Source organism: Mustela nigripes, chromosome 1, assembly GCF_022355385.1.
Source record: "Mustela nigripes isolate SB6536 chromosome 1, MUSNIG.SB6536, whole genome shotgun sequence".
Taxonomy (NCBI): Eukaryota; Metazoa; Chordata; class Mammalia; order Carnivora; family Mustelidae; genus Mustela; species Mustela nigripes.
Window position 1 is genome coordinate 76282537 of NC_081557.1, and position 26699 is coordinate 76309235.

Genomic DNA, 26699 nt, shown 5'->3' on the forward strand with positions numbered 1-26699 from the left:
TTGGGGGCTTAAGTGGGTAGGAGAAGAATCAATGAAACAAGATGGGATTGGGAGGGAGACAAACCATAAGTGACTCTTAATCTCACAAAACAAACTGAGGGTTGCTGGGGGGAGGGGGGTTGGGAGAAGGGGGGTGGGGTTATGGACATTGGGGAGGGTATATGTTTTGGTGAGTGCTGGGAAGTGTGTAAACCTGGCGATTCACAGACCTGTACCCCTGGAGATAAAAATATATGTTTATAAAAAATAAAAAATTTTTAAAAAAGCATATGAATCCAGAATAATTGAAAGTAAGAGGATAGAAAAGTATGTATTATACAAACACCAACCAAAAGAGAGCTATGATGTTCACAGAAAAGAAAAATATTTTAACATCAGTCTGTCTTAACTTGAGAGTTATATAGGTAGTTTCTTTTCTCGTCTTAGGACATAAATGCATGAAAAAAATTAAACTGGACCTTATTCATCTATATATTCCATGGTATCATGCAAGCTATAGCTACTCAGGATAGTTAGTTTGCTCCACAAACTAACAAAATGAGGGAAAAAATATGTGAACATGGAGGAAATTGAAAGGAGCACTTACCTTTTTAATATAAGACATGTAACGATTATCCCGATGATATGAACCATATTCATTCTCAACCTGCACAGCAATGATGGGGCCTCCATTTCCATACTGAGGGTCAAGGAGATGAGAGTTTGAGAGTAAAGTTACTGTGGGAAAGGCTAGATTTTCTCAATTTTGCTGTTGCACACACATACTTAGAGTGCCATAAAAATAACACGTTCCTAAACTCAACTGCAAGTTACACTATAATTCAGGCAATTTCTCTCACTCCACAGTCAGCAGTCAACTGCTCCTAGAATCCTACCTTTTCTAGTACTCCCTATTAATGGACTCCCACCCTTTTCCCTCTTAATTCAATGCATTAAGCATGACGCTTCACACCTCCACTTCCATCCTTTCTATCTTAGCACCAGTTAAATGAGTCAAATGTCTCTCATCCTCCTTACTTCTCAGGAACTTCACTCTTTTTGGACTACCCTTCTGTCTTCTATATCATCATCTCCCTCTTTACTAAACCTTCCCCATTATCATTTAAATTGACACAAAGTCCAATGTTAAAAATAACTTGCCTGGACCACTTCCCCCTCCAGTGCCCACTATCTTGCCCTCTTCATCTTCATGGACAAACTCTGAAATATTCCTGAACTAACACTTGACTTCTTTTTCTCTCATTTACTCATTTACTCTTTTACTCATTCCCATTCTTTCCATTCCACCTATGTTATTAACAATACCTTATCTTTGCTAAGTTCAAGCAATAAATTTAAATTCAAATTTACTATCTCTCTAGGCAACATTTGGCATCCTTGGCTACCTTCTCCTTCTTGAAACCTCTCATCTGTGGTCTCCTATTGCTCTTTCCTAGTTTCTGGCCTGCCTCTGGCCTGGTCACTACACTTCAGTTTTCTTTTGTGAGCTCCTCTTGCCCTACCCACCTCTTAAATGTTGATGTTTCTCATGGTTCTTTATTAATCCCAACTTTGTGCTAAGTCACATCCCTTCTGTTCTTGTAATTATGCCCTCTTGCAAATATCTTCACATTTCCCATCCCTACTCATTCCTGTCTGTTGATGGTAACATATTCAGTCATCCCCTATCTTTATAGTTCTCACCAGTCTAGCCAATATATTTTCTCTTCATATCTTGCACCTGTCACACCTTAGTTGAGGTTTATCATGCCCACTTCAGCAACTCCTCAACCTACCCTTGGAGATACATGGGGAAGCATGAGATACTCCTCCCAGCATACAAAAATAGAAATAGTGTTGATTTCTAAGGATTAAACTCCACACCAACCATGCAAGTAAGAATCTGGACAACACCCAGCACCATGTGTAAGTGTCATTGAAGTGTTTGCACATCAAAACCTGTGTTCATCATGGTTGAGGATCAACTGGGTGGAAAGAGTTGAAATGGAAGAATCTTTAGCAAGCAAGGAATGACTGCATTATATCCTGATAGGGAAAAAAGAGGACAAAAGGCCCACAAGAGTGTTTCTCAAACCTTTAAATGTCATCCTCTGCTGACAAACATTGAAAAATGTAAATGTCATCTTCTGCTAACAAACACTGAAAAACTTTTTCAAAACCTGCTTCTCTCTTCCCCTTTCCCATCTATCCAATTATGAATATAGCAGGTTATAGAATAGATAAAGAGGGAAGATCCAGAAATTGACAGATCCAGAACCAGATCAATACAACTAGAAGTTCTAAAAGGCAGCTACTCATTGCAAGTGTTGATTTATAACACCATTATAAAATGCTTTTAAGGCCTCCAAACTGCCTCAGACCCTGATTTTGTGTTAACTAAGCAAAGTTCTGATTATTAATTTAGTTTTCCAGGAGTTGCAAGACTGAGAAGTCTGATTTGGGGTGGGCTAGTACAATGCTGTCCTGCAGAACTTTCTGATAATGAATATTTCTGTGTTTGCATTGCCCAATATGGTAGGTATCCACACATGCCTACTGAGCACTAAAAATGTGTCTAGTATAAAAGAGGAAATTATTTTTAAATTTTATTTGATTTTACTGTACTGGATTTTACTGTACTGGATTTTACTGTACTGGATAGCATAGCTCTAATCTTTTTGAAGGATTATCTCCACATTCCCCAAATGGCACACAGATTCTCTTTAGTCACTTAGTAGTTTTAATAGCTTTCTTGAGTCTGATCAACTGAGATACTCACAGTGTTAAGAACCAACTCTCCATAGTAAATTCAGATTCACATTCTGTGAAGCCCTCTCCTACCCACATACAAGTTTGTCATTTCCTCCATTTAATCTATGATAACATCTCCTTCAAATGATTACTGTGGCAGTGAAATATGCTAGGTAATTGTTGATTGCCTCACAGAAATCTTGATGCCTAATAGATGTTAAATTTTTGTTCTCTCCCTTTGTTCATTTTCTATCTGGTTTATAGTCCTTTTTGTTTTGTTTTGGTTTGTTTTCCAGCCATTTTAGAAATATAGTATCACTAAACAATGATTATGTTTGGCATCATGGCTTTATTGTGGTGGAGGGATGTTAAAAAACAAATAAATTTCAACTTTTACAAAATCGCTGACTTAAGGTCACCCATCTAATCTATTATGTGTGAAGGACTGACAAGTCGTTACCTTTAGAAGCCATATTTAGGCTATTTGAGGACTACCACTAATTTCCCATTTATGGTGACTGAGGGCAAAGATACAATGGGAAAGAGAAAACAAAAATATACAGAGTCCAGTTTCAAGTCCACTGCCAGAGAAAAGGCTTCCAGTTGGCAGCAGATAGGAAACAGGCAGAAAAGCAAGATAATAAAAACCTGGTATTTCTTAAATAAGGAATTGGAACGAACTGCTATATATGCACTTCCTCTTCTGTGTGATAGAAAATAGGCTAACTTTATCCAGGAAATCAGCTGAAGCAATTACTTCTCTTGGTCATAAGAATGGTGAATTTGGATTTACCTGGAGTTGTACTACCATGGGAATTATCTTATCAAAATAGTGATTCACTGCTTTAGTGAAGCCTCTGTAAGTTGTTCGCAGCTTCATTTTTGGATCCCGGAGTAACCAGCTAGGATTGAAAAGGTAAGAATTACTCTTGTGGTGGGAAACAGGAATAAGAAATGCTCAAGCATGAGGCTGGAAAACAAGGACAGCCACACTAGAACAGTGTATTGCCAGATCTTAATCCATCTTTAAAAAAGCAATCTGCATTCTAGCTGCAAATAGCTCAGCACCTTAACCACATCAGAGTTGTGTACTGATGAAATGATCCAGAGCCCCGAAATCAAACTGCAGCCCATAGGCCAAATCAGAGCCAATGTCTATTTCCAAAATAAAGTTTTATTGGAACACAGCCAGATCCATTTGTTTACATGTTGTCACAGCTGTGTTCATGCTACAGGAACAGGATTGAGTAGTCATAACAGACTATGTATGTGGCTCTCAAAACAGAAAGTATTTATTATCTGGCCTTTTACAGAAAAGTTTTACAAACCCCTAGTCTGGAGTGAGACTTTTGTAAAGTTGTTTCAAAGTTTTTAAAAAATGCTCTTTGATGGAATATTATTTAGCCATAAAATGGGAATGAAGAACTGTACCTGCTACAACACAGAGGAACCTTGAGAACATTATGCTAAGCAAAGAAGCCAGTTACAAAAGGTCACATATTCTCTAATTCAATTTATATGAAATATACAGAATAGGCAAACTGACAGGGTCTGAAAGCAAACTGGTGGTTGCCAGGGGCTGGGGGAAGGAATAATGGGAGTTGACTGGACATAGGGCTTCCTTTTCAGGTGACAAAGAAATCTGGCACTAGACAGTGGTGATGGTTGTTCAACATTTTTGATGTAGTTAATTGTCACAAAACTGTACACTTTCAAATGGTAAGTTTTTATGTTATGTGTATTTTACTACAATAAAAAATGATTGGAAGTTACCAAGAGGGAATACCCCTTTTTAAAAAGAGATAATTGACCCAATTTCTTACTACTTGTACCTCCATCACAAAAACTAGAACTTACAAAGGTATTGCTTATGTGGCAGCCACTAGTTTTTACTAAAATAAAAAAAATGCTCTATCTTATTTACACTGCAGAATTGTGATGGAAGTTTATAGAAAAAAAATACTACAAAATCCCAATAAATCGAAGTTTATTTTCTATGTCATTAAATGGGAAAATAGTATAGGTTAAAAATGTACACAGAAAACCAGCAAAACCCTTTGCTCTAACTTGCATTTGTATGTACTAGGGGCCCATATGGAGTCATGGTCAGGGGCCTCAGAGAGGAACTTACCTGGGTAAGCCTCCAAGGTCTAAGTCGCTACCAATATAAGGACCTGGACACAGAATTACCCACAGCTCTGCCTCCGAAGCCATGGATATAAAAGTCCTGGGAAGCGAAGCAATAAGGATCATTTATTATTCAGGCTGAGACTGGAATCACTGAGTTCTCTTCTGAGGTTAGAATGGGTGGAACTCCCAGCCTGGTCTACAAAAGTCTTTGTAGGTGGCATGAACCAGAGAGACATGGAGCCCTACACTCACTTACAAAGGGGCTCATTTATGTTTCTAGAAAACAAGTCCAGAAGACTACTCCTCCCCATGCATCTGCCCCCACCATGCAAGAAAGCCATGCTAAGGCAGATTCTTACAAACCTTGTTCCTCCTTCTTCTATGTCTCCTACTTTCAGTCAGTCACCAAATCATGTTTATTCCTCCAACTTAATGTTTTCAAATATGAAACTCCTCTTAATTTCTAGTACCACTACATTTATTAAAGCACTAATTATTTCACACCTGAGTTATGACAGTGGTTTTCTGACTGCTTTCCTTCCTTCTTCTTACCTTCTTCCAGTGCTTCTCCAGTCCCATCAATAATCATCATCAACAACAAAAATAGGATACAAGGTAAAAATTAATTTTTACCTTGTATCAGCATCTGGCTCTATAGCCTTCTTTAAGACTATTATTTTATTTCACAGTTCAGTGAGATAAGTATCAATATCATCTCCATTTTACAATGAAATAAAAAGCTTAAATAAAGCTTGAAATAAAAGCTTAAATAAGTTGGAGCTTCCTAAAGGTCATATTCTCAGAAAATGGAAGAACTAAAAGTACAATCTGAGAGCTTCCAGAAATGAAATATCAACTACTATATTATTATACTGCCTCTTTAAAATACTGCTGGTACAATCTTTCTAAATGTACATACAAACTTTCCAAATTAAAATTCTTCAAATGACTCCCAATGACTTCAGAAAAGATTCCAAATGGTGAAGCATAGTAAATATAAAGGCAAGCTGTGTTCTACTATCTACTACTATCTATTCAGCTTCATTTTTTGGCATTATCTCTAGTTAAACTAATAGGAGAACCAGACAGCATTATCTGCAGTTCCCAGAAAATAGAATGTATGGCAGAAGGTTAATCACCAAAGCCATTCCCTTTTCTTCCTGGGCATACAGCTCAACTGCATATCCCAGCCTCGCATGCATTGAGGTGGTGTTGCTATGTGACTGACTTCAAGCCAACAGAATGTGAACACAAGCAATGTGTTCTGATTTCCTAAAAAGATTCTTCCTTCTCTCTCTTCCACTGCTGACTTGATGCAGTATAGCAGCCTGGAAGCTATATGAAGAAGATGGTGAAGTCACATATAGAAAGATCCTGAATCTTTCAATTATTTCTTGGAAAAGAGACATAATGCTTACCAGGAATACCTATTTTAGATTTTACTTAAATGAAAAAAATCTTTATTGTTAAAGACATTGAAGCTTACTTGTTATAGCAGCTAACATCACCTTAAGTAACTTAAAAATGTTCTCTCACATCTCTGACTTTGCCCTTGCTGGACCTTCTTCCTAAAATTCCACTCAGTCCCCTCTAGCAATCTCCTACTCAACATTTTAATTACTTTAGCTATAACTTCACTGTTACCATTCCTGATCTGTTCCCATAAATTGGGTTGTGTGGTTTTAGTATAATATTTGTCTCCTTCTCTATAGGGAATCTTTAGTCTTAAGAGTACAAAGAGTATTATCTGTCTATCCCTGCACCAAAGACAATGTCTAAACTCTAGCAGATAGCTAATACATATTTTTGAATAAACAATTATAGATCTTCCTGAAGATTTGCTACATGTATTTTACTACTATTGGGTTGCTTCCTAACAAACCCATCATCAGTTGAAAATATTGTAAGTAAAAAAATGCATTTAATACACCTAACCTGCTGAATATCATAGCTTAGTTTAACTTACTCTACAATGTGCTCAGAACATTTACATTAGCCTACAGCTGGGCAAAATCATCTAACACAAAGCCTTTTTAAGTGTTGAATATCTCCTGTAATTTACTGACTACTAAGCTCAAAATGAAAAAACAGAATGGTTGTATAGGTACAGATTGGTTGTAAGTATATCACTGTCTACCCTCATGATTGCAAGGCTGACTGGGAACTATTGTTAGCCGGTGCTGTTCAGTATCATAAAAGTGTATAGTACAACATATTGTTAGCCTGAAAAAAGACCAAACTTCAAAATTTGAAGTACAGTTTCTACTAAATGAATATCACTTTCATACCATCATAAAGTCAAAACATTGTAAGTCAAAACGTTGTAAGTTGGGGACCATGTATACTCTGTGCTATATACTAGAAATCTTGTAAACTATCATCCAGAAATATCCTCTTATAACTGAGACAGCAGGTTCTTCATAATAGATTAAAACTGCAGCACTTAAGATGCAGACTTCCTAAACCACACTGTAAATAAAATACACCAAAAACACTAAGCTCTACGCTCTATTGCAAATAACAGATTCACTGCTCAAGAGGGCTTCAAACCAGGGAAAAGAATTATCAGAGCTTCCTGATCATTTCCCAAACAGAAAGTAAGGTGCACTTATTCATCTGATCCCAGAGTCTAGCCCCTGTCTTCAATCCATGGAAAGAAGCAACCACAGCACTAAGACATACGTGAAATCCAGGTTTGCAGTAAGATAAAACCAGCCTTTTCTTGGCTCGTGAAGGTTCCAGGGAATATGCCTGCAGTGGAAAAAAGAGAAATATAAAAATATTTTACCTTATTTGACCTTATTCCATATTGATTCCTCCAGTTTTAATATAGCACCTGGCCTATCTCTACTGTGAAGGAAATTGAAGATTTCAATAGCCAAGACTCTGTGTGTGAGTGAACTTTGTATTAGCTTAAAAATTTACTCCTTCAGGGGAGCCTGTGTGGCTCAGTCATTAAACATCTGCCTTCTGCTCAGTTCATGATCCCAGGGTCCTGGGATGAGCCCCACATTGAGCCCTGCATGGAGACCCCTGCTCCGCAGGAAGCCTGCTTCTCCTCTTTCACTCCCCCTGTTTGTGTTCCCTTTCTCACTGTGTCTCTCTCTGTCAAATAAATAACAAAACCTTAAAAAAAAATTTTCATCCTTCAAATCCCCAGTGCAGATCCAAGCAACCAATAGCGTTCCTTGATGCTGAACTTCAGGTAGATAAATATATATGTAACACCCTCTGAGGTGGAACCACAAATTTCTTTTTTTTAATACTAATGAAAATATATGAAAATTTAAATCCATATCTATAATAGCAAAAAAGAAAAACCCATTAACCATAAAATGGAAACCAGCAAGAGCTGAAAAGTTTATAGAACTTTTGAATGAATAAAATGAAATCCAGCAAACAACAAAACAAGATTCACAATACTTGGGATACATTAAGAAAATTACTAGGAATGCAAAATCAGAAAAATGTGACACAAAGCAGAAAAAAAAAAAAATCAAGCAATAGAAACAATCCCAGAAAGGACATATAGGATGAAAGGAGCAGAAAAATAAAATACTAAAAAGGTATAACAAGTATGTACCATACCTTTAATAAGTAATGGAATGCATAACCATGATAAGGAGAAAAATAGAAGATACTAAAAAGACTCACATGGAACTTCTAAATTTTAAAAAATAGCATCTGCAACAAAAAATACTTGATACTATTAATAGCAGAGATTAAAAACACATTGGCTGAGACTAATAACAGAGTACATACAACAGAATAAATGGTCAGAACAAAAGAAACTATCCAAAATGGAAAGTAGAAAAAAGGAAAACTAAAAATAAAAATGAATACAGGATCTGTGACCTATGCTTTCTCACCAAGAAGTCTACCATACATGGAATTGCACTCCGGGGAAAAAAGGGGGGAGGCAAAAATAGTAGTTGAAATAGAGCCACAATTTTACCATTTAATGAAATCTATAAACCTACATGATTCAAGAATTTCAGTGAAACACAAGCAGAATTTAGGAAAAAAAATCTACACCCGAGCAAATTAGAATCAAATTGTTAAAAACCAAAGAAAGAGAGAAAATCTTAAATGCAAACAAAGGGGAGGTGTGATAAGAAGCAGATTTGTCATCAGATAATGTGCAGGTCAGGAGAAAATGAAGAAACATTTTAAGATACTGAAGTTAAAAATTGAAAACAAAATTAAACCATGTCAACCTAGAATTCTACCTATACTCAGTGAAATTATCCCTCAAAATAGAAGATGAAAAAATCAACTTTCAAGAAAACAAAAGCTAAAAGAATTCATTACTAACAGACTTCCACTACAAGAAATGTCAAAGGAAGTCCTTCCACAGAAGGAAATACAACATGGAAATTATAATCCATACAAAGGTCTTGAAGAGCACTAAAAATGATAAATATGTGGTAAATAAAAAAGATATTTATCACTTTAAATTCCTTTCAAATATAACTAGCTGTTCAAAGCAGAAAAATAATAATGTATCATGAATTCTGTAGCTCATAACAAAGCCTATGACACAATATAGTACAAAGGTAAGAAGAGTAAAATGGAAATATGAGTTTTAAGACTCTATAGTGATAGCTTTATATATTCAAAAAAAAACAGAGAGCAAATTAGGAATTTAAGAATTTAGATATATAACTTTATATAAAAACTTTGGAAATGAATTCAGGATCCTTAAAAAATGATTTAATTCAACAACAGGTAGATCATCAGGTAGATCATCCAGACATAAAACCAATAAGTAGATCATCCAGACATAAAACCAATAAGGAAACACTGGACTTGAACTACACATTAGACCAAATGAGCCTATTTGACAAATATAGAACACTCTATCCAATAGCAGCAGAGAACACACATTCTTCTCAAGTGCACATGGAGCATTCTCTAGGATAGATCACATATTAGGCCATAAACCAAGTCTTAATAAATTCAAGAAAAATGAAATCATTCCAAGTATCTTTTCTGCCATAATGGTCTGAAAAATAGAAATCAATTTTGAGAAAAAAAGAACTGGAAAATTCACAAATATGTAGAAATTAAACAACATGATTATCTGGAAAGATAGGGGCACCTGGGTGGCTCTGTGGGTTAAGCTGCTGCCTTAGACTCAGGTCACGATCTCAGGGTCCTGGGATTGAGCCCCTCATTGGGCTTTCTACTTAGCAAGGAGCCTGCTTCCCTTTCTCTCTCTCTGCCTGTCTCTCTGCTTACTTGTGATCTCTTTCTTTGTCAAATAAATAAATAAAATCTTTTAAAAGAATGGAAAGATATTCCATACTCTAGGATTGGAAGAATTAATATTGTTAAAATGCCCATACCAACCAAAAGAATCTACAGATTCAGTGAAATCTCTATCAAAGCTACAACAGCTTTTTTCACAGAAATTTAAAAAAAAAAAACTAAAATTTGTATGAAACTACAAAAGACACTGAATAGCCAAAGTAATCTTGAGAAAGAACAAAGCTGGAGGCATCACAATTCCTGATGTCAAATTATATTATAAAGCTGTAGTAATTGCAACAGTATAGAATTGGCATAAAAACAGACATATAGGTCAATGGAACAGTATAGAGAGTCCAGAAATAAACCCATGCCCATATAGTCAATTAATTTATGACAAAACAGTCAATAATATACAATGAGGTAAGAAGAGTCTCTTAAATGGTGTTGGAAAAGCTAGAGAGCCATATGCAAATTAGTGAACTAGCCCTCTATCTCACACCACACAAAAACTAACTCAAAATAGATTACAGACCTAAATGTTTAGAAGTGCTGGGAAAAAAACAAAGGTAAGCTCCCTGACATCAATCTTGGCAATGATTTTTTGAATTTGACTCCAAAAGCCTAGTCAATAAAACCAAAAATAAACAAGATGGACTACTTCAAACTAAAAGGTCTACACAGTTATAGAAACCAGCAACAGGATGAAAAGGCAATCTAAGGAATGGAAGAATATATTTACAAACCTGCAAATCTAATGAAATTTGCAAAAGCTGATTAGAGGTTAACATCCAAAATATACAAGAAACCCACACAACTCAAGAGCAAAAAACAAATAATCCAATTTAAAAATGGACAAAGAAACTGTATAAGTAAGCATTTTTTCCAAAGATGTATAAATGTACGACATGTACATGAAAGGATATTCAACATCCCCAATCATCAGAAAAATGCAAATCAAAACCACAATGAGATATTACCTCACAGCTATTAGGATGTCTATCATCAAAAAGACAAGATATAACAAAGGTTGGTAAGGATGTGGAAAAAAAGGAATACTTAAAGCACTGTTGGTGGAAGTATAAGTTGGTTCAGCCACCATGGAAAACAGTATGGAGTTTCCTCCAAAAATTAAAAATAGAACTATCATATGATTCAATCCTATTTCAAATTGGTATACAGCCAAAGGAAATAAAATCATTACCTCAAAGAAATATCTGTACTCCCATGCTCATAGTGGCATTATTCACACTAACCAAGGTATAGAAACAACCTAAGTGTCTGATGACAGATAAATGGATTGAGAAAATGTGAAACACAAACACATGCACATATACAGGAATATGTTTTAGCCTTAAAAAAAAAGGAAGGAAAGCCCTGTCACTTGTGACAATTTAAATCACTCTGGAGGGCATTATGCTAAGTGAAAGAAAAGACAGCAAAGGACAAATACTAGATGATATCACTTATATGTGGAATCTTTAAAAAAAAAAAAACCCTTTAAAAAGCAAACAAAAACAAACAAACAAACAAAAGGGGCACCTGGGTGGCTCACTCAGTTAAGCATCTGCCTTTGGCTCAGATCATGATCCCAGGGTCCTGGGATAGAGTCCCACATTGTTGGGGGGGGGGGTCTAAACGCAGCAGGGAGTCTGCCTCTCCCTCTGCCCCTCCTTCCACTCATTCTCTCAATCTCTCTCTCTCTCTCAAATAAATAAATAAAATGGGGTGAGCCTGGTGGTGGGTATTAAGGGAAGCACATATTACATGGACTGAGTGTGGTGTATAAACAATGAATTTTGGAACACTGAAAAAAAATAAATTAAATTAAATTTTAAAATACACAGACCACAAAAAAAAAGAAAGAAAAGAAAATATTAAATAAACAAATAAATAAATAAAATCTTTTTTAAAAAAATTAACTCATAGAAACAAAATATGGTGGTGCCTTCCAGGGCCTGAGGGTAAGGGGAAATGGGGAGAGATTGGTACAAGGATATAAACTTTCAATTATAAGATGAATAAAGTCTGTGGATCTAATGTATAACATGGTAACTATAATTGATAATACTATATTGTGCAACTGAATTTGTTAAGGAAGTAGGAATTAAGTGTTCTCACCAGAACAAACAAACAAAGATAAATATGTAAATCACGGATGTGTTAAGTAGATTATAGGTTGGAATTTTTTCACAATGTGTACATATATTAAATCATCACCTGGTATACTTTAAATATATTACAGTTGCTCCCTTTGGGGGAAGGGGGACTCTGACATCAAGAAGAATATTACTCACAGTGTTCAGCCAGTGGCAAGGTGGCCTCTTCAGGAGCATTCCACTATGGGGCATATGTGTGACGCAACTGCCCAGGCTGAGCCTACTCGTGCACCTCAGTTCAGGAGGGTTCTCCTGGACCTGAGAGTGGACTTTGGTCAGAGTGAAGCCACATGGAGTGTGAAAGTAACTCATCAGGGAAAGGACCAGGACTTTGAGAGGAGAGGCTTCAAGCTGGGGATAAAGATGCTGCAGGTTCCAGGGCGCCTGGGTGGCTCAGTTGGTTAAGCAACTGCCTTCTGCCCTGGTCATGATCCTGGAGTCCTGGGATCGAGTCCCACATCGGGCTCTCTGCTCAGTGTGGAGTCTGTTTCTCCTTCTGACCCTCTCCCCTCTCATGCTCATTCTCTCTCTCTCCAGTAAATAAATAAAATCTTTAAAAAAAATAAATAAATAAAAGATGCTGCAGGTTCCAGAGAGCATCTTTGCTGAGTACTACTATGACCTATAGTCTGCAGAGGAACCCTTCTACCAGGCCCTCCACAGCTACAGGAGCTTGGCCCTATAATGATCATGGTCTACAATGCCATCATCTAGGAAGGCCCCAACATGGTCCGCACCAACTCAGTTAAGGCCACCCCTGGCACCACTGTGGAGACTTTATCATCCACATCAACAAGAGAGTCATCCACACCAGAAACTCTGTGGAAAGGACCCAGAGAAAGTTCCAGCTGTGGTTCTGGAGCAATGAGCTGGCAGACTGAGCAGATGAAACCACCCATCAACATTTACCCAGCCTGAGGAGTAAAACGTGCCTTCAGCTGCCCCAGCACCTACCCAGGACAAACTACCTCTGTGAACAAGAAGTGGAGCCCACATCCAAGTTCTGCTCATTTATCTTAAATTATTACCCTATCCACCTCCTACTCCACTCCAGACCACGGATGTCTGAACTACCAACTTTATTTGCCTTTCAGTGTCTTAAGCCAGTAAGATATGGGACCAAATCCTTTCTATACCAAAGTACCAGATAACCTCCAGATTGTCTCCAAAAGGGGGAACATTAATTACACTATGCTATTCAAATTAATTAATTAGCTAATTAATTATCAATTACAATTTAATTTGTCAGTTATACCTCAATAAAGCTAAAAAATGATCTATAAAACAGGAAAATAATGAAAATAATGCATGATAAATTGGAAATTAAAGAGAAATAGAATATGGCAAAAGATATTAAAATAACTTTTAGAATATAATGCCAAAATTGTTTACAAAGGAATTTCAAACTCTAGTTGATGGAAAATTTTATTAAAAAATAGAAATTGCTTATTTGAATAAAAGTATAAAATTTTATTAAATTAGAAATTATAGAAGAGGGGTGCCTGGGTGGCTCAGTGGGTTAAACCCTCTGCCTTTGGCTCAGGTCATGATCCTGGCGTCCTGGGATGGAGCCCCGCATCAGGCTCCCTTTCTTAGAAGAAAAGTACAATAACTCAAAAACAGGCCAAGAATAATGAGTAGTAGTTATCTTTTGGTGGAAGGTCATGACTGTAAGGAGAGTGGTAGAGCTTCTGAGATATTGGTGTACTACAAAGCTTTGGGGGTTGGTTACAGAAGTATGTTCACTTTACCAAAATTCATCGAGCTAAACTCTTATAATCCAAATGTTAAGATTTAATCAAATATTACTTTAAAATAAAACTAAATGAAGAAGAACAGGGAAAAAAGGAATTGAGAATATTTACTACCATTAAGGTAGTAGGTAATTTCGGCCAAACCTTTTAATGAGGAAAACAAGAAAAAGTGAGCAAGTTTTTCATTAAGTTACAGAAGGCATCAAAAAGACTTTTGCTTTCTGATCCAAGAGGTAAAGAGCTTCAAAGCTGTCACTTCCATCCTCACAATAAGAACAAAGCTGAAAAGCTGGAAGCTTTGAAAAGCAACAACTCACTTATCCATCAGAGGAGACAGGTCACAGGGAAAACTGCTGTCCCAAAAACTAGAATGAGAGACAGCTGATGTAATGGTTAATCCTACATGTTGACTTGACTGGGCAATCAGGTGCTCCAGCACTTGGCCAAACAGTATATAAGTGTTTCTGGAAGAGATTAACATTTGAACTGGTAGACTGAGTAGCATGGATTGCCCTCTGTAATGGGATAGGGCTCATCCAGTCAACTGAAGACTCAAATTGAAAAATTATTAATACAATACATCACATCAACAGGCTAAGGAAGAAAATACTCACATAATTTTACCTATAGATGCACAAAAAGTATTTGAGAAAATCCAACACCCATTCGTGACAAAAAATTCTCAGTAAACTAGGAAAAGAGAACTCCCTCAACTTCATAAAGAATAGCTATAACAAACCTATAGCTAACAACAAACTTAATCATAAGAAACCAGAAGCTTGGGCGCCTGGGTGGCTCAGTGGGTTAAGCCTCTGCCTTCAGCTCAGGTCATGGTCTCAGGGTCCTGGAATCGAGCCCCACATCTGGCTCTCTGCTCAATGTGGAGCCTGCTTCCCCCCCCCCCCCCCCATCTACTTGGCATCTCTATCTCTCTGTCAAATAAATAAATAAAATTTAAAAAAAAAAAGAACAAAACGGAAGTTTCTCCCATCTCTGGTCTTTTCAACATTGTACCAGAAAGCCTAGTTAATGCAATAAAATAAGAAATTAGATAAAAAGCATACAGATTGGGAAGACAAACATGAAAGCTTCTTTGTTCACTAGTGGCATTGTCTATTAAAAAACTAAAAAGAGGAATGCCTGTGTGGCTCAGTCAGTTGAATAGCTGTCTCTGGCTCAGATCATGATCCCAGAGTTCTGGATCAAGTCCTACATCCAGCTCCTTGCTCAATAGGAGTCTCCTTTTTCCTCTGCCTGCCACTCCCCTGCTTGGGCACATGCTCTCTCTCTCACTCTCTCGCTGACAAATATATAAATAAATAAAATATCTGAAAAAAAATTCAAAAGACCAAAGGGAAAAAAAAAACCCTCTTGGAACTACTAAGTGATCAATAGCAAGATTTCAGAAAACAAGGTTAATATACAAAAGTTAATCATTTTCCTACATAAGAGCAATGAACCACTGGACAGATAACACTATTCAACTTCAAAACTCACCATAAAGCTACAGCAATCAAGATAGTGTGGCACTGAAGGGGAGGAGTCAAGATGGCGGAGAAATAGTAGGCTGAGGCCACCTCAGGTAGCAGGAGATCAGCTAGATAGCTTATCTAAACATTGCAAACACCTATAAATCCAATGGGAGATCAAAGAGAAGAAGAACAGCAATTCTAAAAACAGAAAATCAACCACTTTCTGAAAGGAGTGGCGGAGAAGCGAATCCAAAGCGACGGGAAGATAGACCGAGGGAAGGGGGGGTGCCAGCTCCCAGCAAGAGGTGGAGCAATGGAGCACAAAATCGGAACTTTTAAAAGTCTGTTCCGCTGAGGGACATCACTCTAGACGCTAAACCAGGGTGACGCCCACACAGGATCAGCGTGGCCCCAGGTCCCGCAGGGTCACAGAAGGATTGGGGGTGTCTGTGTCACAGAGCTTACAGGTATTAGAATGGGGAAGCTGGCTACAGAGTCAGAGCCGAGGAGTGAGCTCTCAGCTCAGGGTTACCTTGAACCGGTAGCAGCCTGGGTGAGCTCGGAGTGCGGCCAGAGGCCAGGGAGATGGGAGTTATTGGGCGCTTTTCTCTGAGAGTGCACTGAGGAGTGGGGCCCCAAGCTCTCGGCTCCTCTGGGCTGGAGACTAGGAGGCCACCATTTTCATTCCCGTCCTCCAGAACTCTATGGAAAGTGTTCAGGGAACAAGGCTCCCAAAAGCGATCCTGAGCAGATTACTCAGCTTGGCCCCTGGTAAAAGCACTGCAATTCTGACTGGGGCAAAGACACTTGCGAATCACTACAACAGGGCCCTCCACCAGAAGATCAACAAGAAATCCAGCCAGGACCTAGTTCACCTACAAAGGAGTGCAGGTTCAATACCAAGAAGAGCAGCGGAATTCCAGAGGAGAAAGCAAAGCACTGAACTCATGGCTTTCTCCCCATGATTCATTACTCTTGCAGTTAATTTAATTTGTGTTGGTTTTTTTATTCAATTTCTTTTTCTTCTGCTAAATTTCTTTTATAAACTTTTACCCTTTTCTTTTTTTTTTAACATTTTTAACTAGTTTATCTAATATATATATATATATATATATATTTTTTTTTTATATTTTTTATTTATTCGTTTTCTTTTTTTAATTGTTTCTTTTTTTTTTTTTCTGAACCTCTTTTTAATCTCCTTTCTCCCGCCCATGATTTCGGGTCTCTTCTGATTTGGTTAAAGCATATTTTCCTGGGTCCTTGCCACCCTTTTTAGTATTTTACTTGCTCCTACATATACTCTTATCTGGACAAAATGACAAGGAGGAAAAATTCACCACAAAAAAAAAAAAAAAAGAACAAGAGGCAGCACCAAAGGCTAGGGACCTAATCAATACAGACATTGATAATATGTCAGATCTAGAGTTCAGACTGACGATTCTCAAGGTTCTAGCCGGGCTCGAAAAAGGCATGGAAGATATTAGGGAAACCCTCTCGCGAGATAGAAAAGCCCTTTCTGCAGAAATAAAAGAACTAAAATCTAACCAAGTTGAAATTTAAAAAGCTATTAATGAGGTGCAATCAAAAACGGAGGCTCTCACTGCTAGGATAAATGAGGCAGAAGAAAGAATTAGTGATAGAAGACCAAATGACAGAGAATAAAGAAGCTGAGCAAAAGAGGGACAAACAACTACTGGACCACAAGGGGAGAATTTGAGAGATAAGTGACACCATAAGACGAAACAACATTAGAATAATTGGGATTCTAGAAGAAGAAGAAAGACAGAGGGGAGCAGAAGGTATATTGGCAAGAATTATTGGGGAGAATTTCCCCAATATGGCAAAGGGAACAAGCATCAAAATCCAGGAGGCACAGAGAACACCCTCAAAATCAAGAAGAATAGGTCCACACCCCATCACCTAATAGTAAAATTTACAAGTCTTAGTGACAAAGAGAAAATCCTGAAAGCAGCCCGGGAAAAGAAGTCTGTAACATACAATGGTAAAAATATATGATTGGCAGCAGACTTATCCACAGAGACCTGGCAGGCCAGAAAGAACTGGCATGATATATTCAGAGCACTAAACGAGAAAAACATGCAGCCAAGAATACTATATCCAGCTAGGCTATCATTGAAAATCGAAGGAGAGATAAAAAGCTTCCAAGACAAACAAAAACTGAAAGAATTTGCAAACACCAAGCCAGCTCTACAGGAAATATTGAAAGGGGTCCTCTAAGCAAAGATAGAGCCTAAAAGTAGTAGATCAGAAAGGAACAGAGACACTATACAGTAACAGTCACCTTACAGGCAATACAATGGCACTTAATTCATATCTCTCAATAGTTACCGAGAATGTGAATGGGCTAAATGCCCCAATCAAGACACAGGGTATCAGAATGGATTAAAAAAAAAAAAATCTATATGTTGCCTACAAGAAACTCATTTCAGACCCAAAGCACCTCCAGATTTAAAGTGAGGGGGGTGAAAAACAATTTACCATGCTAATGGACATCAGAAGAAAGCAGGGGTGGCAATCCTTATATTAGATCAATTAGATTTTAAGCCAAACACTATAATAAGAGATGAGGAAGGACATTATATCATACTCAAAGGATCTGTCCAACAAGAAGATCTAACAATTTTAAATATCTATGCCCCTAACGTGGGAGCAGCCAACTATATAAACCAATTAATAACAAAATCAAAGAAACTCATCAACAATAATACAATAATAGTAGGGGACTTTAACACTCCCCTCACTGAAATGGACACATCATCCAAGCAAAAGATCAACAAGGAAAAAAAGGCCTTAAATGACACATTGGACCAGATGGAAATCACAGATATATTCAGAATATTTCATCCCAAAGTAACAGAATACATATTCTTATCCAGTGCACATAGAACATTCTCCAGAATAGATCACATCCTGGGTCCTAAATCAGGTCTCAGCTGGTATCAAAAGATTGGGATCAATGCCTGCATATTTTCAGACCACAATGTCTGAAGCTAGAACTCAATCACAAGAGGAAATTTGGAAAGAACCCAAATACATGGAGACTAAATAGCATCCTTCTAAAGAATGAATGGATCAACCAGGAAATTAAAGAAGAATTTAAAAAATTCATGGAAACAAATGATATTGAAAACACAACGGTTCAAAATCTGTGGGACACAGCAAAGGCAGTCCTGAGAGGAAAATATATAGTGGTTCAAGCCTTTCTCAAGAAACAAGAAAGGTCTCAAGAACACAACCTAACCCTACACCTAAAAGAGCTGGAGAAAGAACAAGAAAGAAACCCTAAACCCAGCAGGAGAGGAGAAATCATAAAGATCAGAGCAGAAATCAATGAAATAGAAACCAAAAAAACAATAGAACAGAATCAATGAAACTAGGAGCTGGTTCGTTGAAAGAATTAATAAGATTGATAAACCCCTGGCCAGACTTATCAAAAACAAAAGAGAAAGGACCCAAATAAATAAAGTCATGAATGAAAGAGGAGAAATCACAACTAACACCAAAGAAATACAAACAATTATAAGAACATACTATGAGCAACTCTACGCCAACAAATTTGACAATCTGGAAGAAATGGATGCATTCCTAGAGACATATAAACTACCACAACTGAACCAGGAAGAAATAGAAAGCCTGAATAGACCCATAACCAGTAAGGAGATTGAAACAGTCATCAAAAATTTCCAAACAAACAAAAGCTCAGGGCCAGACGGCTTCCTGGGGGAATTCTACCAAACATTTAAAGAACTAATTTCTATTCTCCTGAAACTGTTCCAAAAAATAGAAATGGAAGGAAAACTTCCAAACTCATTTTATGAGGCCAGCATCACCTTGATCCCAAAACCAGACAAGGATCCCAACAAAAAAGAGAACTACAGACCAATATCCCTGAAGAACACAGATGTGAAAATTCTCACCAAAATACTGGCCAATGGGATTCAACAGTACATTAAAAGGATTATTAACCACAACCAAGTGGGATTTATTCCAGGGCTGCAAGGTTGGTTCAACATCCACAAATCAATCAATGTGATACAACACATTAATAAAAGAAAGAACAAGAACCATATGATACTCTCAATAGATGCTGAAAAAGCATTTGACAAAGTACAGCATCCCTTCCTGATCAAAACTCTTCAAAGTGTAGGGATAGAGGGCACATACCTCAATATCATCAAAGCCATCTATGAAAAACCCACCGCAAATATCATTCTCAATGGAGAAAAACTGAAAGCTTTTCCGCTAAGGTCAGGAATGCGGCAGGCATGTCCATTATCACCACTGCTATTCAACATAGTACTAGAAGTCCTAGCCTCAGCAATCAGACAACAAAAGGAAATGAAAGGCATCCAAATCGGCAAAGAAGAAGTCAAACTATCACTCTTTGCAGATGATATGATACTATATGCAGAAAACCCAAAAGACTCCCTCCAAAACTGCTAGAACTTGTACAGGAATTCAGTAAAGTGTCAGAATATAAAATCAATGCACAGAAATCAGTTGCATTTCGCTACACCAACAACAAGACAGAAGAAAGAGAAATTAAGGAGTCAATCCCATTTACAATTGCACCCAAAACTATAAGATACCTAGGAATAAACCTAGCCAAAGAGGCTAAGAATCTATACTCAGAAAACTATAAAGTACTCATGAAAGAAACTGAGGAAGACACAAAGAAATGGAAAAATGTTCCATGCTCCTGGATTGGAAGAACAAATATTGTGAAAATGTCTATGCTACCTAAAGCAATCTACACATTTAATACAATTCCTATCAAAATACCTTCCTTTTTTTTTTCAAGGAAATGGAACAAATAACCCTAAAATTTATATGGAACCAGAAAAGACCTCAAATAGCCAAAGGAATGTTGAAAAAGAAAACCAAAGTTGGTGGCATCACAATTCCGGACTTCAAGCTCTATTACAAAGCTGTCATCATCAAGACAGCATGGTACTGGCACAAAAACAGACACATAGATCAATGGAACAGAATAGAGAGCCCAGAAATAGACCCTCAACTCTATGGTCAACTAATCTTCGACAAAGCAGGAAAGAATGTCCAATGGAAAACAGACAGCCTCTTCAATAAATGGTGTTGGGAAAATTAGACAGCCACATGCAGAAAAATGAAATTGGACTATTTCCTTACGCCACACATGAAAATAGACTAAAAATGAATAAAGGACCTCAATGTGAGAAAGGAATCCATCTAAATCCTTGAGGAGAACACAGGCAGCAACCTCTTTGACCTCAGCTGCAGCAATATCTTCCTAGGAACATCGCCAAAAGCAAAGAAAGCAAGGACAAAAATGAACTATTGGGATTTTATCAAGATCAAAAGCTTTTGCACAGCAAAAGGTTTTGGTTAACAAAACCAAAAGACAACTGACAGAATGGGAGAAGATATTTGCAAACGACATATCAAATAAAGGACTAGTGTCCAAAATCTATAAAGAACTTAGCAAACTCAACACCCAAAGAACAAATAATCCAATCAAGAAATGGACAGAAGACATGAACAGACATTTCTGCAAAGAAAACATCCAGATGGCCAACAGACACATGAAAAAGTGCTCCACATCACTCGGCATCAAGGAAATACAAATTAAAACCACAATGAGGTATCACCTCACACCAGTCAGAATGGATAAAATAACAAGTCAGGAAATTACAGATGCTGGCAAGGATGTGGAGAAAGGGGAACCCTCCTACACCGTTGGTGGGAATGCAAGCTGGTGCAACCACTCTGGAAAACAGCTTGAAGATTCCTCAAAATATTGAAAATAGAACTGCCCTATGACCCAGCAGTTGCACTACTGGGTATTTACCCTAAAGATACAAACGTAGTGATATGAAGGGGCACGTGCACCCGAATGTTTATAGCAGCAATGTCCCCAATAGCCAAACTATGGAAAGAACTAGATGTCCATCAACAGATAAATGGATAAAGAAGATGTGGTATATATACACAATGGAATACTATGCAGCCATCAAAAGAAATGAAATCCTGCCATATGCGATGATGTGGATGGAACTAGAGGGTATCATGTTTCGTGAAATAAGTCAATCAGAGAAAGACAACTATCATATGATCTCCCTGATATGAGGAAGTAGAGATGCAACATGGGGGGTTAAGGGGTAGCCGAAGAATGAATGAAACAAGATGGGATTGGGAGGGCGACAAACCATAAGTGACTCTTAATCTCACAAAACAAATTGAGGATTGCTGGGGGGAGGGGGTTTGGGGGGGTGGGGTTATGGACATTGGGAAGGTATGTGCTATGCTGAGTGCTGTGAAGTGTATAAACCTGGCGATTCACATACCTGTACCCCTGGGGATAAAAATACAATATATGTTTGGGGCGCCTGGGTGGCTCAGTGGGTTAAGCTGCTGCCTTCGGCTCAGGTCATGATCTCAGGGTCCTGGGATCGAGTCCCACAACAGGCTCTCTGCTCAGCAGGGGGCCTGCTTCCCTTCCTCTCTCTCTGTGATCTCTTCCCTTCCTCTCTCCTACTGTGATCTCTCTCTGTCAAATAAATAAATAAAATCTTAAAAAAAAATACAATATATGTTTATACAAATAAAAAAAATTTAAAAAAAGTGTGGCACTGATGAAAGAACAGACAAGTAGATCAAGGAAACAGAATAGTGAGTGTAGAAATATATCCAAACATTACAGTCCACTTATTTTTGACAAAGGAGCAAAAACAATACAGTAAAGAGAAAAAAGAAGTCTTTTTAAAAAATGGTGCTGCAACAACAGGACAACCAAGAAATGCACACACCAAAAAATGATGTAGATACAGATTTTATAACCTTCATGAAAATGAACTAAAAATAGATCATAGACTTAAATGTAAAGTATGAAATTATAAACCTCCTAGAAGATAATATAGAAGAAAATCTAGATAACCTTGGGTTTGGCAATGACTTTTTAGGTACAACACTAAAAGCACATTGCATGACATAATTAAGTTGAACCTCGTTAAAAATTTAAAACATGCTATGCAAAAGACATTGTCAAGACAATAAGAAGACAAGCCACAGACTGGGAGAAAAACCCTTGCCAAAGATTTATCTCATAAAGATCTATTATCTAAAATATACAAAACTCTTGAAGCTCAACAATAAAATAACATGCAAGTAAAATGTATAAAAGATCTGAACAGACAACTCATCAAAAACCTATACAAATGGAAAATGGGCATGTGAAAAAATGCTCAACATGTTATCTCATTAGGGTATCGCATTTTAAAATAGGAATGAAATGCCACAGGGCGCCTGGGTGGCTCAGTGGGTTAAGCCTCTGCCTTCAGCTCAGGTCATGATCTCAAGGTCCTGGGATCAAGCCCTGCATCGGGCTCTCTGCTCAGCAGGGCACCTGCTTCCCTCTCTCTCTGCCTGCCTCTCTGTCTACTTGTGATCTCTCTCTGTCAAATAAATAAATAAAATTTTAAAAAGAAAAAAAGAATGAGGATACCACTACACACCTAGTAGAATGTCCAAAATCTAGAACAATAACACCACCAATTGCTCCCAAGGCTATGAGGCAATAGGAACTCTCTTTTTTATGTATTCTGTCACTTATAATAAGAATGCAAAATGAGGGGTGCCTGGGTGGCTCAGTGGGTTAAACCCTCTGCCTTCTGCTCAGCCTTTGGCTCAAGTCCTGATCCCAGGGTCCCGGGATCGAGACCCGCGTCATGCTCCCTGCTCAGTGGGGAGCCTCTTCCTCCTTTCTCTCTGCCTGCCTCTCTGCCTACTTGTGACCTCTGTCTGTCAAATAAATGAATAAAATCTTTTCTAAAAATGAAAAATGATATAGCCAGTTTGGAAGACAGTTTGGCAGTTTCTTATAAAACTAAATCTATTTTTATCATATAATCTTAAGTATATACCCAAATGAGTTGATACCATGGCCACACAAAAACCTGCACATAGACACGCAGCTTTATTCATAATTGCCCAAACTCAGAAGCAAGCAGGATGTCCTTCAATAGGTAAATGGATAAGTAAACATGATACAGCCACACAATGGAAAATCATTCATCACTGAAAAAGTAACTGATCAAACCATGAAAGTATATGCAAGAGGAAAATTAAATGCATATTACTGTATGAAAGAAGTCAATCTGAAAAGGTCACATACTGTATGATTCCAACTACATGACATTTTGTGAAAAGCAAAACTATGGAGACAGTAAAAAGATCAATGGTGGCCAGGAGTTAGTGGAGAAGGAAGATGAACGGTGGAGCACAGGACTTTTAGGACAGTGAAACTATTTTCTATGGTGTTATTAATGGTGGATATGTGTCATTATATATTTGTCCAAACCCATACAATATGTAACACCAAAAGTAAACTACACTGTAAACTATGGACTTTGGGTGATTGCTGATGTGTCAGTGTAGGTTTGTTGACCACTCTGATGAGAGATTTTGACAATGAGGGAAGTCCTGGCACTGGCAGGTGCTGGTGTGATATGGAAAATCTCTGTGCCTTCTTCTTAATTTTGTTTGAACCTAAAACTACTTACTCTAAAAATTAAAGTCTTTTTTTAATGGAAACATGAAAGAAAGAAAAAAAGAAAGAGAGAGAGAGAGAGAAAGAAAGAGAGAGAGAGAGGAAGGAAGGAAGGAAGGAAGGAAGAAAAAAAGAAGACAGACAGACAACTAAAAAGAAAAGAAAAAATTTGGAAGCAGACAGAGAGAAATGATGCTCTACTTAGGGAGGAATCCCTCTTGGAAGTATAGTCAATTATGAGACATGGAATATAACCCTATTCTACGGAGGCCAGAAGGAAGTGGCACAATATTTTTTTTAAGTGCTACAAAAATTGCCAGTTTCAAGGAAAATTTGTCTCATTTTTGTCTCACAATAGTTCTGACACCAGATATGTAGGTTTTTCCACTCCAAGCAATTCTCCAATTCCTAGCAGTACCAACCAAGTGTCCTACAATTTAACTCAATTCTAACACTAATTGCCTTCAGTTGGCACAACCCCACAGGTTAAGGGCTCAGTCCCACATGATGTTCCCCTCACTCTTCCATTTCAGATACCAGTCCCAGGTTATCACGTGTATTTCTGATCAACAGCCTACAAATTAGGGGTTCCTATGGCCCCCTCTCCGAGTTTGATAATTTGTTAGAACTGCTCAAAAAACTTTGGGCAACACTTAGCTTTATCAGTTTATTATAAAGGATACAACTCAGGAACAGATAGAAGAGATGCATAGGAAAAAGTATAGGAAAGGTAAATGGAGCTTCCATGCCTGCTCTGGGCACACTACACTTCCAGCACTTCAGTGTGCTCACCAACGTGGAAGCTTGCCAATCTCTCTGTCAGTTGGGTTTTATGGAGACTTCATTATGTAGGAATAGTTGATTAAATCATTGGTTATTGGTAACTCAACCTTTGGCCCCTCTCCCCTCTCTAGATGTCAGAGTTGGTAGGGGCAGATGCTGAAAGTTCAAACTCTCCAATCACGCAGTTTAGTTCCCTGGCAACCAGTTCTTCCTCATCCTGAGAGGCTTTCTAAAAGTTACTTCATTAACATAAATTCGAACATGCTTGAAAAAGTTTTGTTCTGAGTAACAAAAAATGCTCTTCTGATCATTTTCACTCAGGAAAGTCCAAGTATTCTAGGAGCTGTGTAGCAGAACTGGGAATGAAGACTGAATATATATTTCTCATTATATCACATAGTATCACACAAATTCCATATCTGGCAAATGCATGTTTCAGGAAGAAAATTACGATATTAATGTTATAGGAAATGAAGACAGGATCCAAGTATTGACAAAATTCAACACCATTCATAATAAAAACTCTCAGTGGCCACTGTTAATTAACAACCTACACTTTATGCTTAATTTTGCTGTAAACCTAAAACCCTTTAAAAAGAATGTATATATGAAAAGAAAAAAAATATTTGATGTGATGTGTAAAAAGCATTATGACAGTTTAGAGGGTAAATGCTTTTTTTTTAATTTTTAATTTTTTATTTTTTATAAACATATAATATATTTTTATCCCCAGGGGTACAGGTCTGTGAATCGCCAGGTTTACACACTTCACCAAAGCACCTACCCTCCCCAATGTCCATAACCCCACTCCCCTTCTCCCAACCACCCTCCCCCCAGCAACCCTCAGTTTGTTTTGTGAGATTGAGAGTCACTTATGGTTTGTCTCTCTCCCAATCCCATCTTGTTTCATTTATTCTTCTCCTAATTCCTTATGCCCCCATGTTGCATCACCACTTCCTCATATCAGGGAGATCATATGATAGTTGTCTTTCTCCGATTGACTTATTTCACTAAGCATGATATGCTCTAGTTCCATCCACGTTGTCACAAATAGCAAGATTTCATTTCTTTTGATGGCTGCATAGTATTCCATTGTGTATATATGCCACATCTTTTTTATACATTCATCTGATGATGGACATCTAGGTTCTTTCCAGGGTAAATGCTTTTAAATATCACTTCCATGTGAGATATATATATATATATACATATATACACAATGGAATACTATGCAGCCATCAAAAGAAATGAAATCCTGCCATTTAGGACTATGGGGATGGAACTAGAGGGTATTACGCTTAGCGAAATAAATCAATAGGAGAAAGACAACTATCATATGATCTCCCTGATATGAGGAAGTGGAGATGCAATGCAGGGGGCTTGGGGGGTAGGAAAAGAATAAATGAAGCAAGATGGGATCAGGAGGGAGACAAACCATAAGAGACTCCTAATCTCACAAAACAAACTGAGGGTTGCTGGGGGAAGGGGTTCGGGAAAGGGTGGTGGGGTTATGGTATGTGCTGTGGTGAGTGCTGTGAAGTGTGTAAACCTGGTGATTCACAGACCTGTACCCCTGGGGCTAATAATATATTATATGTTTATTAAAAAATAAAAATTTTTAAAAAATAAATAAATATCACTTCCATCATTCACCAAATCAAATTCCACTCAAATATTTTTTCTTCTAAACCTACATCTTAAAAATCAAAACACTGAAAAGGAGAATACAGCTAAAACTGATATCAAAACAGTAATGGATAAGTACTTTCCAAGCTTTGAAGCCTAGAAAGAAATTACTAATTTTTGTTAATTTCAGCTTGTAGAATGAGGATAATTTTGTTACTCGCCATGCCTGATTCTCAGTGAAATCTATCTT

General features: G+C 37.6%; 1 protein-coding gene across 1 annotated transcript in view; it reads right to left on the reverse strand.

Annotated features, from left to right (window-relative positions):
• LOC132019378 (beta-galactosidase-1-like protein 2) overlaps nt 1–26699 on the reverse strand; it is a 72912-nt gene that overhangs the window by 45620 nt on the left and 593 nt on the right. Inside the window, exons 2-5 of the mRNA XM_059402417.1 lie at nt 7543–7611; nt 4862–4957; nt 3524–3632; nt 587–679 (exon numbers count right to left, since the gene is read on the reverse strand). Of these exons, the coding sequence (XP_059258400.1) occupies nt 587–679; nt 3524–3632; nt 4862–4957; nt 7543–7611 (367 nt within the window). The remainder of the gene's footprint in view (nt 1–586; nt 680–3523; nt 3633–4861; nt 4958–7542; nt 7612–26699) is intronic.